Raw genomic sequence first — 13711 nt, 5'->3', positions numbered from 1 at the left:
TTTCACTCTTTCCTCATGTAAGGTGAGCGCTTTTAGGGATGGTAATCAGTTTATAGGGAACATGGTTTATACTAATAAATGCTTAAGAAATGCAGTTTATCACGTCAGTCTACTATTGACATACTGGAATTCCTTGAAAAAGGAGGAGGGTTTCTTGTAGGTTTAAAAGTGTAAATAAAAGACTGTTATATTGTAAGTTCCTTTGATTGGTTTGAAGGTTAATATTGCGGTAAAAGGAAATCAAGAGTGTTGCCCTCTTTTTTTCTGAAAGAGGAAATAATTTAGCTGTGTTTCTTGGATTTTTGCATTTCTAACACTACTTAAAATTTATTTTTAAAAAGGGTAAATCTAAAATGCTATTTTTCCCCCCTAAAAAATGAAAAACAAAGTAACTAAACCTATGACTTACTGTCACCATCCTTTCATAAAAGAAAGGACATTTAATACAAAAATATAAGGGGAACACATCAACAGAATAAAACACAGTGCTTTACAATTAAGAATGTCATGAAAAAGTCATTACCGGTGAAAATTATTGCAAATCTCCCCTGGTTCACAGATGAGAGTGTAGGCTCTGCTGATTTAGCCTGTGTTGGACACAAGAAAAGGATCCAAAGAACACTTACAGCTCTCACGGAATGTTATGCATGTATTTTATATTATTTAGGGGCATACATGGCTGACTATCAAGATAACTTAGACCAAAACATCTGAGTTGTGCAGGCTCCCTTCTGTTCCCCACTCTACCTCATTTCTCAAAACCTAGAACCCTACACATGAGAGCCTCCAACAGAGCTTCCTCTCCACCATGATACACACAACAAAATAGAACAGCTCAATAATTGTCATTAATTTTGGTTTTGGCATATCTTGACTGGCTATCCACATAGTCCTAATTTACTGTACACAAAAGACGTGATTTATCTGGCAGTCTACATTCACCGGGATTCTATTAACCAGCCAGTGTAATGATGAATGTCCTTAACGATGACCCCGAGGCTCAGCAAGCTTCTGAAGTGCCTTCTGAATCATCAGGGAGAGACACAATCAGAGATTGTAAAATCTTCTCTCCTTGGTACCACTGTGGCTTTATTTCCTGAGAGGGGGAGAATGATGAGGATTTCTCATTAAAAGGAGGCTTGGTGTATTGGGCACGTTGAAAATGACTGCCCCGGCCTGAGGCAGCCCTCACACCTGCTGCCTCCCCTGACTTCTGTGGCTGTAGTATTGATCAGAAGATAAATGAAGAGGCGCAGCCTGGTTCTGTATATTGTGTATTGATCTTTTAATGTATTTCCAGCTTTTCTGAAAAAGATACCGAAATTCAGTCTTTCCTGACACTTTGTGAGAGCGGCACAGATGAGGAGGAGACAGACTTTCTTGACGAGCAGCATGTCATCACACTGCCGTGGCCACAGAGTACCTAAGGATCATTTGCGCATTGCTTTTTACTTTTTGTACCCAAAGGAAATGGGAAAAGTTAACAACTAAAAAAAATAACCAAACAGTCCACTTATCCAGGTGTGGGAGATTTTCATTATTAACGTGTCTGATATTTCAAGGTTTGCAGACTAATAAGATGTAGTAAAATTATAAGTTTGAGGACTTTTTTCCCCCAAATGATATATGGTGTGTCAAGTAATCTATATTGCAGATCTTATTAGTAAAATTTGGTGAGTTTAAAAAGATAGCAGTTATAACTGTGTCCACAGAACCTACCATAGGCTAAAACATAATTACATTTAAAGTCATATTTGTCAAATTATATTTTAAATACGTCATCAGTAAGAGTGTACATTTGAGGGCCAAGTCATACTTGGCAGTATCATCAATGTGTCTGGGATCTGTTTTTTACTTTGGTAATGATAGGGTTTTTGTTTTGTGGTGTGTGTTTTTTCTGTTAGTGTTTTGGTATTTATAGAAGTTCTGATAGCTTCAAAAGTTGCAGCTAGAAAACAAAAAAGGACCCAAAATGAAGTGGAAATAATACTTATTCTCTGTTCTAGTGAAGCAGAAAAGATCCCCAAAGCATCTTATTTCAGGAGGGCCAGTGTGATGGTTAATTTTGACTAGGCTATGGTATCCAGATATTTGGTCAAACATTATTCCATCTTTCTCTGCAAAAGTGGTGTTTTTTTTGGTTTGTTTGTGTTTTTTTAGATGCGATTAACATTTAAATCAGTAGATTTGAATAAAGCAGATTTCCCTCCAGTCTCATTCAATCTGTTTGAAAGCCTTAAGAGAAGAAAGACTCGGGTGCTCCAGGGAGGAGGGAATTCTGCCTTCAGGCTTCCTCTGGACTCCAGTTGCAGCATCAACTCTTCCTTGAGCCTCCAGACTGCCAGCCTGCCCTGTTGATTTGGATTTGTTAGACTCCACAATTAGTTCTTTTTTTCTGGAGAACCCTGACTACTACAATCACTTTGAAAAGTGATCGTGATAGCTAATGAAAATAACAGATATGGAAGTATTTTGCTCGTCTTGGGCAGTACTAGATACTTGGGTTAGTGGGTGTTCAGTGTTTTATAGGAACTTGTGATTCAGGGTCTCAAGAGCAGAAGAAGACATGGAGAGAGTTTTACAGATTCTTAGAATGGCTTCCCCGTAAGCAGTTTGTGAACTTATCAGAAAAATATCCCTGCAGTTGGTTGTGCCATCATTTTGGCTTCTCTGATTCTGGATAGGAACCTCCTATAAAAGACTGATGGTTGTTGAGTGTAAATTCATCTCTGATACTCTTTCCATGGCATCAATAAATTGTACTGACATCCACACATCATTTACTGACAGGATAGAAAATGACGAAGAGACCTATAGCCATTTCTATGTCTTTTCTTCTAAAAATGCCCTTTATTAAAAGTGATTAACATAAGTGAACAATAAGCAATCAGCAAAGCCAATCACACTATGAGAATAAAATTTTTCAAACGAAATATCTTAAAATTAAGAGTGTGACTCCCCTGTAATTTTTACTGTCTTCTGAGCACTTCCTCTATCACAATCCCGTAGAGCGACAACAATGAGTCACCCTTGAATTTTCATCATTTATCTCAAAAGCCCTTCTGGCATCTTGTCCCGAGGCTGCTAGCTTTCTGAATTTTATTATCTGTAGCTGAAATGGGGATTGCCTGTTCAAATATGTTATTTTTCTTTTTAGCATGTTTGCTCAGGTTTAACGTTTCTTGACTCTGCCTACACTCCTTTGCTCCGAGACATCATCCTTATACTTCTGATGAAGAAAATGGTTCCTCTGGATGCAGTTTATAAAACTTGTGTTTTTCTTAGACAAAGTGGAAGGAGATGTGTTTCTATTCTCATTAGAGAAGTAGGGCCACTAGTATTCTTTGTGTTTTTAGTCATAGCTTCAGCCTTTTAAGAACTAGTTCAGAAATACATTTTATAAGGTGCCACTGCCTTTTACAACATAAGAATTTTGAAATAAGAAACTAAGCTGATAATTAGTTGTCATCAGTGGATTTCTGGCCAGAATTTGAGATAAAGAGGGTACTGTTGACTTTGTCATTTAACTTCCAATCTGGCATTGAAATTAAACATGAGGGTCCTCTGTGCAGAGGAAAGTAGACCCCCTTCTGCCTTTATTTGCTTCCCGTAACCACACATTTAGAAATGTTCTTTAATTCCTTTGCCATTAGTATAATGAGGAAATAAAAACTAAATAAGATTAGAGCCTTTGCCTGAAGCAGCTGCAATGTGTTCTCTCATTTTGAAGCTCAAGTTTAAAATTACTGTTTAAGGCATGCATCTAGTTCTGACTGTGGAATTGAGTTACAGACACTCCAGAAAAATCGCAACCATGTTCCTGATACTAGAGTTAGTATGGTGTGCCTCTCAAAACTATTGGACAGACAGCCATATGATATTACATGCATGTTGGAATTTAGTAGCTTATATTCAGATTTGCCTGGTGGTGTAATAGCCATATGGAATTCTGTAATTTTACAGCTCCAAACACACACATGGGGGAAACAAATTGACATTAAATCATATTTGATAGTTCTAATCTGTTTGATATTTGTTGAAGTCCTTCACATCTAGTGCACTCTACTGTGTCACACAACACAGGCTAGGGGTGTACTGACCTTAAGACCCCTTAATGTTGTGCCTTACCAGTGTGGTGGACAGAAAACTCTTTTTGGACAAATGAATGTTACAAAATGGCTCCATCTCTGTAATAGCACACTCAGATACTTTGAATAATGTCTTGATTCATAAAACAACAACAAAATTATCTTTATTCCTATGAATCAGTTGTTGGAAAGCTCTTGAGCTCTGCTTATTTCATCTTGTTTTTGGCCACATGCTATTTCTCTAAGGTCTCAAAACATGCCTGCTCAATGAGCCTTTCTCTACTTTTTATCTAAATTAATTTCTCTGTTCCTTTTCCTCTATTTTTTTAAATGGCATTCTACTTTTCCCTTTACAGTACCTATAATTATAAACTTGTCTACTTTTTAAATGTGTATTTCCCAATTAGACTACATATTTCAGTAGAGCATGGATTATCTCTATCCTGTTCACTACTGCACGCTTAGCCCCTTAGCATGTGCCTAGCTTAGACTGGGTGATTAGTGAATGAATGAATGAATGAATGAGCAGGATCCAACTGCTAAGTCATCGCTGTCCCTAACTTCTCCCACTATATGTAGTGGGAGAAACAGAGGTCATCAGCTTACACTGTTTACTAGCTGGCAGACCACTTATTTGAAAGTGTTCCTTCCTCATGCAATGGAGAAAAAGTTACTGACTTTGCTTTGCTCAAAAGAATGTGGTGAGAATCAAATGCAGTCATGAGTGCGAAACACTCTAGGAACTGGAACAGGCTCTGCCACATCTATCATCACTTTTTATAAATTTAGGCTCAGTCATGGAATATAAAGACAAATTAATGGACAGATCAGTTAGTGAATTCAGGATCGAGTTGACAGATGATTCATAAAAATCACTTAATATTAAAAATGGAGAATGCTTTCAGTGAGTTGGGCAATTAGCATGATATATAAAGCTGGCATTTATGTTGAAAGCTAAATACCTAAATTTATTTCATTAAAAATATTTCTGAAACATTGTTCACTATGTTTATAGATTTCTTCTCTCATGTTAATTCAGAGTTTTTAAATATTAAAATTGCACTGGTACTTTATAAACTCTCTATGCATGGTATTTTGCAGAGAGAAGAAAATTTTAAAAACATACTATTTATATCTTCCCAAATCTGTTTTTATAGGATATTCTGTTTCAGCATAATTTTCATCTCTGGTTATTTATTGCTAGCCACATTTTCATAAAAACAATCTTTATTTCCTCAGAGTTCATCTGTGCCTGTATTTTATACCCCACCTAAAGTCATAATTCTTTGTTAGTGACATCCTGATTGTTTGCTGGGTAAATGATTATGATGTTGCAAACAAGATTATGACTTTAGCTGGGAAATAACCTGCAGGCATAGATGAACTCTAAGGAAATAAAGATGTTCCTCACTTAATGCAAATGTCTTTCATAGTTAAGGAAAAGGAGTGGATATTCTTAATGTTCTCTGTGAAGTGACAGTTTATGTCTACAATGAAAATAATTAATTGATTGATGGGGTTATCTTTTTTCCCCCCAAATACAAATACAATAACAGTATGGAAATATAGTTTTGAAAAGTCTCTCTATTTGCTCTTATTTCTGACAAAAGGAAGCAATCAATATGTATATAGTTATCCAGAAAACAAATATACAATTTTCTACATACAAATGCTTAGAAAGATTTCCAAGAAGGGAAATGTACTTCACCCTTATTTGAAAATTAACTAAACCTTATCTATTCAACAGAAGTTAATAATGAAAGAGATGTTTAGGGTAAATTTTTATGTAATTTCACATTTTTTAGGTAATCGTCATATTTTTATAGAATGATTATTTTGTTGTTTCTTCAAACAATGCACAGTTATTAACTTTTGTACTTAAAAAATGAGAGCTAAAAGTGCAGGTTGGATGTGAACAGATGCATCTTTAATTTTTGAAAAGTAGTTACCACATTTACTTTCTCCTCTGACCGCCTATGCCGTAGCCCTTGGAGGGTAGCTTGTAAGTTAGGCTATTGAATCAGTTAGGATCTGGTTTCATTTTATTTTACTGGAAACACCAAACAACAATGGAATAACAGGAGTTTATTTCTCTTGTATGTCAAGTCTGGAAGTAGGCAGTCACGAGCTGGTATGAAAACTACATGTTACTATGTGATTGCCATCCTCAAGGTCACCTTGTCACCCAAGATGGTTGTGGATCTCTAGCCGTCACAATCTGCGGCTGAGGCGTCAGAGTGAGGGAAGTGTGGAGAGCAAGATAGGACCTCCCAGATGAGGCTGCTTCTTTCAAACCAGTCTTCCTGGAAGTATCGCACAACTCTTTTTTTGTGATACAACTCTTATACCTTTTTGACTGAAATTTAGCCACATCTAGATCCAAGGGAATTTAGAGATATAGTCAACTAAGTGGGCACACTGCTGCTCAGAATAAAATTGGGGTTGTGTGACAGGGCAGATGAGCTGAATGGATCCTGAAAGCAACAGACACCTCAGCAATAGTGTCTCTCACAGGCTCTAATACTATTCTCATTACTGATCCACAGCTGCTTGTTTTCAGAATAGAGATTTTGCAGTTAATGTGGTTTGAAACATGTGGTAGAAGCTAACCTTTTGAAATTTAAATAAGTCAAATTTAAGAGATACTATTATACTTAATTCACTCAATTTTTAATACAAAGCATATCTCTTTCGCAGTCTGCAAGACATAGTTAAGTTACACAAACAGATTTCATTATTATTCAGCTTCAAGTTTTCACCTTAGAGCTTCTTGAAACACATTCAACATCTCTTTAAAGTTCAGTCTTTGGGCTAATGCCCAAATCCAATCTGCTTTGGCAAAGACGTTCAATGTGCTCTGTTAAAAATATTGCGATATGAAATATTTGTTTCAAATGAATATTAAAATATTAGGGTGTTTTGAAACCAACGATGTTGGAAATTTTCACAAGAATATAGAGGACAAATATAAAATAGTTTCTTATAAGTATGTTGAATATTAGTATGGTAGAGCCAGAGATTACAATGGTTTCAGGGATAAAGCCTCATGGTTATGTTCCCATACAGCAGTGCTTAAATCCTTCATAGTCCAAATATAAAATGAGAGATTAATTGCTTCTGAGTTGGGTTCTGGGGAGTCTTAGGGTTTCTTGCTTTAGGGGAGGAGTATAATGGGGGACTGAGTTGCTCAACAAAAGCATCTATGCTTGGATATTTTTTATATAAAGGGTTTTTTGGGGGTAAGATTAAAGAAAAAAAATCTGCCACAAAAATTAGAGATTTGTAGCCTTGACTCCTAGAAGATTTCTTGGCCCCATCTCAGTCTAGTATTCTGGGATTTATGTCACAAAATGTCACATGTTGTCAAGATATGCGACTGAATTTGCATCTCTTTGTTATAAGACCAGACTCCAGAGAACCATGGAGAGAAGATAGTTTATCTTCCTCAATTCATTGAAAGCTATGCAAGTTATCCAACTATACCCAACTTTATATTTTCAAGCCAGGCAGCATAGTTGCCTAAGCAGGGCCCAGAGATGAGTCAGATTAAATGTTGCCAGGCCATGGTGAGAGATCGTGGAGAGAGGGAAGACAATTCGTTATAAAACGCTGCTTCTGCATCTCAGCAGGCTGACGACGATGATTTAAGGCAGTTTTTAAAAAGTGATGTGGGTTTGGTATGCCATCAACTTCTCTGAAAGACCCCTGAGGGAAGGAACTCAATGTCAGAGAGGGAAGGTTTGTAGGACAGGGTTGTAAATGTTGGGTGGGTGTGAGGAGGCAGACGGTAAAGGAAAGGGTGTTAAGGGCCAATGGCACATCAGGACCACCCAGCCTGTGTGGGAACAGTGCAGGTGGTACCTTCAGTCTCAAAGAGCATCAGTCTCAACAGCATCTACAGCATCTAGTAGCCTGATGGCTACTAGACGTCCCGAAGCCCTCCTCTCACATGTGACTTGAGTGTAAATATCACTCTGTTTTCAAAGAGCCATTGCTAGAAATGAGTAACGCGGAGCTCCATTCTAATTTTGTTCTCTAATCTCCTCATCATAATCACTTTTATTATTTTCAGGACTGACCTACTTGACAACTATGAAGCAAAATTTCACACCACATTTACCTCAGGGCAGAGTATCCTCTGGAGGTCCCAGCAGGTTTCCAAAACAATATCACAAGTGGGCCAGGTGCCTTCCCTTGGCCTCTCTGGCATCCGGGACCAGATGACTCTGGAGGGAACTCATGCCTGTTGCACACAGATTCCCCTTTATTGGTTCTTGAAATGGCCCCATTTCCTTCTTTATCGAGGGAGAACTAAACCTCAAGCAGATGCTTGTGATTAAATAAGGAATAAGGGATAAAGACGATAGAACTTTTACCAAGGATGTGTCTCCTTCTGCTATCAGAAAATGCCAAGGTGAAAACAAGCCACTTATTTGCAAATAAACATTGCACTGGGGTAAATGGTTTACTTTCCAAGTTTGAAACAATTATACTTTGACAGCACCACTCTCAAGATTTTAGGTTTATTATAACATCATTAAAAACACATTTAGTTGGTATTAAGTGAAGCAGTTCATTGCACTGTTATGTAAAAGACAATTTTGACATGAAGCTAGTAAAAAACAGTCTCAATTTAATTTTTTATATTTCTAAGGAAATATTTCCTACCTTGTCATGAATTAAGGTATCTGATTGACTGAGATGTCGCTGAATATAGCTCAAATTTTTTTCTATAAACAAAAATGTAGACTATACTAAAAAAAAAATAGCCAATTTTTCTTTGTATGGTATTTCCTGTTCTAGGATGTAGAAATAAAGGTGCCTCCATTTTTAAATTAAATTTGGAGAAATTATTTCACTTAATTCTACAACACCAGTCAACATAAATGCTACCTCAGAAGAAGGGCGGTGTTTTTGCATTTTCTTTACGGAATTCTAAGTGTCCAAAATTTAAATACAGGTTAAGCACCTAATTTCTTGAAATGAATGCCCTTTAGAATGCCCACCACAGACTTGGTGGGAGATCTGTTTATAAAGGAGATAGAATTTCTATCCCTTGCTTAATCCAAAAAGTTCTTTTTAGAAAGGGAACAACATACCATTTTATCTTCCATTGAAAACAGGTTTTTGAACCCTCCTCTTTAGTCATTCCATTCACAATCATTTTTGCTTCCTCGGTAGTAAAATTTCTGATAAGACATGTCTAGACACCACTTCCATTTCTCCACCTCCTGTGGGTTTTTTTTGACCCATGAAATTATGCTCTTGTTCTCACCACTTGACCGTGATGCTCTTGCCAGTAGTGACCCCCATACTTTTCAGAGCTCAGGTTAGTCTCTCAGCATCATTGGATGTGGTTGATTGCCCCATTGTCCTTGGAGCTGTTCTTCACGTGTCCTTGAGGACACCACACTCATGATTTCCTTTTTATCTGACTGACTGCTCTTCACAGTCTTGTCTGAAATTTCTTCTCCTTCCCCAGCTTCTGAATGTTTATGTGTTCAGGGCACAATCTTGCAACCTCTTATATACCTACGCTCTAAGTGGTCCTATCCAATCTGAAATACATAATTTCACTTTAAAAATTACCCTCTTAACTCCAGTTTAGGATACCAACATGCTGCAAACAGAACTGTGGATTTTCCTTTGCAAACTGGCTCCTTTTTTGGTTTTCCCATTTTTTACACGACAGCACTGTTCACCTAATTGCACAGGCCAAAGACACTAAGAGTTACCTTTGAATCTTATTTTCCTCCCAGGATCATATCCATTCTGCAGGAAGTCCTTATTAACTCTAGCATAACATATACCCTGGAAATTGCTTCCTCTAACTGCCCACACAACTCCCACCTAACCCAATTCACATCTCTTACACTTAATCCAATGTCTCTATTTCACAAAAGTTAAAATTATCTTTAAAAATGGGGGGGGGGGGTAGAGGGGATATCTGTAATATTTTCAACAATAAATAGAAATTAAAGGAAGAAAATGAAGATCAGATCACACGCCTCCACAATGAGAACTCCTCCACTCGCCCCACATTACAGTTAGAACTAAAGCCAGAATTTCCCAACGGCCACCAAAGCCTCCTGTGATCAGGGCCCTACCTAGCTCTAGGGTCTCATCACCTGTCCCTCTTCCTCAAGCTCACCCTGCTCTGAGCACACTGGCCTGTTTGCTATTGTTTGAATTCAAGAAGGTTCTAACTTCATACCTTTACACTCACTCTCCCTTCTTTAACACTTTCCCCCCTAGATCCTCACATGGCTCCTTCAGGTTCAAGTTTTACTTCAAATCCCTCTCAGAGAGATTTCACTGGCCATTATATGTATAGGAGCCATATACATCGTCACTCTATCTTCTTGCACGTTTCCCCCCAGTATTACTACAGAAAACATTTGTTTACAATTCTACCTAGTGTCCTCATTAGCATGTAAGCTTTCTGAAGGCACACACTGTCTTGTTCATGACTATGTCACTAGTGTGTGTCTGGTACAGAGAAGGTGGTTAGTAAATACTGATTAAATAAGAGAAGTTTCTTCCCAAAGGTCTGTAGAGAGGGCAGTTGATAGGAGAAATATTCTACAATAACTTTATAACATATGTTGAGGTATTGCAAGCATTTTTATCACCTCATATCTCTCAGAGAGGGATAAGTATTAATGGTAAGTACTTTTATTAATGATAAGTACTTTTATTAATCCCCATTTTACATGTGAGAAAATGGAGGCACCAAATGGTTAAGAAATGTGCCCCAGGTTACAAGGCTCCTAAGTGAGGATGCCAAGCTCCTAAGTGAGGATGCTGGATTACAATTATAGGCAACCAATTCCAGAGTCTACGTTTGCCAGCATGTACAATACTTCCTTACTGCTGCTTCTCTCTACAGTGAACTTTTAAAAGAGAATTTAATACTGATTTATAGAACAGATCTTAACTTTAAGTGGTAGTTGGCTCTAAGGAATTTCTGTTTTGTTTTAGTAGAATATCCTAAGATGGCTTTATTATAAGTAAGTCCATTTAATTCTTAAAAATTTGTGCCTTTGAAAAAAATATTTAACATCTGCTACATTGCCCCAAATCCAGTAAATGTTTAATAGGTCAAGATTGAATAAAATATCAAAAGCAAAATCTAGATATGTGATAATATTTATTCTCTTAGCATTACAGTGGTCATTTTTCTTTCCAAAGTGGAATATGTAGTTTTTTTATGAATAAGAAGTGACTGGCGAGGAGACTAAAGCTGGTGTGTGGCTTTTTTGTCCTTGGCTGTAGGCTTAGGTACCACCTGGATCATCAGCTGTCCTAGTATGCCTGCCCACAGAAAAATTCTGTCAAACACCTCACTGATATCAATAGTATTATCCACCTAAAAAACATTTTTGACAATCCATTATGTGCTAGACCTTGAAGTAGGCTTTGGAGAGTAAATAAATAAAACTATGAATTCTGCCTCAAGGAATTTACGGTCTTATATACACATAAATGGACACAAAATAATTGCACTAATGAATGCAGGCTAACCTCACCTCTGTAAGATTTGTGCTAAGGAAGGCTTCATGAAAGAAGTGATGTTCAATTTGGGTCTTGAGAATGATTTAGGTCTGTCATGCCAACTAAGATAGTTAGGTGAGGGTTTAAAAGCATTCCTGGCAAAATTTATGTGTCAGAAATAGCCCGCTTATAGAGGACAATGATTGTCTTTTAGGGTTTCTCATTAATAAGTTAATTAATAATTATCATTCCGTTCTTTATCCAGGCAATTTATAGCCTGAAAATGGAAGATTCTGAATTTCTGTGTGCTAAGGTTGTCTTAAGGTTTGACATCAGAGATCAGTATATTCTTCTAAGCTCTGGGGACCTGACAATCTGTCCTAAATGGACAGGAAACAAGAGAGTCTATTTTTCAAGTTATGCATTAAGTAGTGATGACAGGATAGAAAAAGAGCAAGGGAGACCTCCACTGATGCGTGGGGACAAGCTGAAGCCAGCCATACATGGCAGGGGTATGTCATTCAGTATAACAGCGACATGCTTATTTGCCTTCTTGAATTCCCGGAAAAACAGTCACCACCAGGGACCTCTGGCAAAGTGAGTGATGGGATCATGGGCTGTCTTCCTTTCGGGTTCTGTTAGATGGGAAGCATTATCAGCACTGTTTGTTGAGATATTTATCTCTTGCATTATCACATGCAAATTATATTCAACACAGAGGAAAATATTTTCTGTCAATGTGCTTCAGACTCTGCTCCACGGAGCACTAGTGGTTCCAAGAAGCCCCTTGTGGTGGAGGGTATCAAGGAGCAGGGTTATGACCCCTGCCCAAGCTTTGGTCACAGAAACTCTACTTCATTTTCTTCCCTATCACTCTATTGTATAAGATTTTTCTCTACCAAAAATTTCTTATCTAAAGCATTGAAATAGTACTGTTCTAATTCAAAGTTCACCACAATGAGAAATGAGTCCTTCTTGTGACTGTTATTTTAACTGCATGGGATGCTGTTGTGTACATGCTTAATGCAGGATAGTGCACGGATACAGAAGATGGACTGCAAAGCACCCTGTTTGGGAAGAACTCAGCTTGGCCCAAAAGCTGAGTCATTGTTCTGATGATGCACTTTTATTGTACCAGTTTAAGAAGCCCTTTAACTCTGTAGCCTCTAGTTATGCAGAAAGCAGCTTGAGACCCTCGTAATGTGTGAAGTGACTCTACAACTTTTTCATTCGCTCAGTTGTAAGAAGCTAAATAAATCAAAGAAACTTTTAAAGTCTTTTTATTTCAATACCAAAGGATATTTTCTCTGGTTTTAAAGAATTTGAAGATGTTTTTGGGTAGACCTGTAGAGATCAGGAGGGCCAAGGACTTAGACTGAAGACATTCCCTTGGTGGGCCAGGCACTGGGGCTCAGAGGAGGGGCCATCATCCAGTTAGTTACAGGCGAGGAGAGTGGTCTGGACTTACAGGGGGCACGCTGGAAATAAAGGGGAGCAGCAATCAGCCCATCCCGCCTTCTGCCTGGCATTGTGGGAAGTAAATCAGGTACAATCAAGGCAGAACCACAGCAAGGGAAAATGATGGGTATCGAACAGTCATGAAAACAGGAACGATAGTACACGTGGAGACCTGGTCAGAGAACTAGGTGGAAGTCCACTGAGAGCCTGAGGTCTCTGGAATATGGGGGAAGGGTCCGGGAAGAGCCGTCAGGGAGTTTGTGAACCCTATGAAACCAACCTGGGCGATTTTGTACTGTGGAACGAGTCCACGGCTTGCTTCAGTTTTAAAGGAGTTCCGTAGGAGTAGCTTCAGGATTGCTGAACGGGACCCAAGGTCAGACTCGACTAAAGCCAAGGTGAACTTGATGCGGAGATATCTGAATAACAAACTGCTTCCCAACAAAACACAGGAAGGGGTCAGGAGGGTTAGGCCTGCTTTAGGCAGAGGTGGGGGAAAATAAGCAAAATGTAACTAATTCTGGCCTTCCCGAAGGCTCCTCTCTCTAGCCAGAGCTACGGCAGTTAACGAGAAGGGCCCGTCCAGCCTCCCCAGTGGAGATCTGCTCCCTTTACAGGGAGCGTGGATGTCACAGGTAGGAGAAAGAGCAGTGGGAGATGGCTCTCAAGCT

General features: G+C 38.3%; 1 protein-coding gene across 2 annotated transcripts in view; it reads left to right on the top strand.

Moving 5' to 3' along the window:
* The window catches only part of ZBBX (zinc finger B-box domain containing), a 205120-nt gene that overhangs the window by 81055 nt on the left and 110354 nt on the right, over positions 1–13711 (top strand). The window contains exon 20 of one of the 2 annotated variants that reach the window (XR_013998853.1): positions 1301–1521. Coding sequence is in view for 1 of the 2 variants with exons in the window: in XM_081138132.1 (XP_080994258.1) it covers positions 1301–1427 (127 nt within the window). In the remaining variant the exon portion in view is untranslated. Of the gene's footprint in view, positions 1–1300; positions 2940–13711 lie in introns of those variants that run through there. The other variant, XM_081138132.1, reaches the window with a different exon arrangement.

The sequence above is a fragment of the Miniopterus schreibersii genome (assembly GCF_964146895.1).
Source record: "Miniopterus schreibersii genome assembly, chromosome: 5".
NCBI lineage: Eukaryota > Metazoa > Chordata > Mammalia > Chiroptera > Miniopteridae > Miniopterus > Miniopterus schreibersii.
This window is presented reverse-complemented; position numbering and strand designations above follow the sequence as displayed.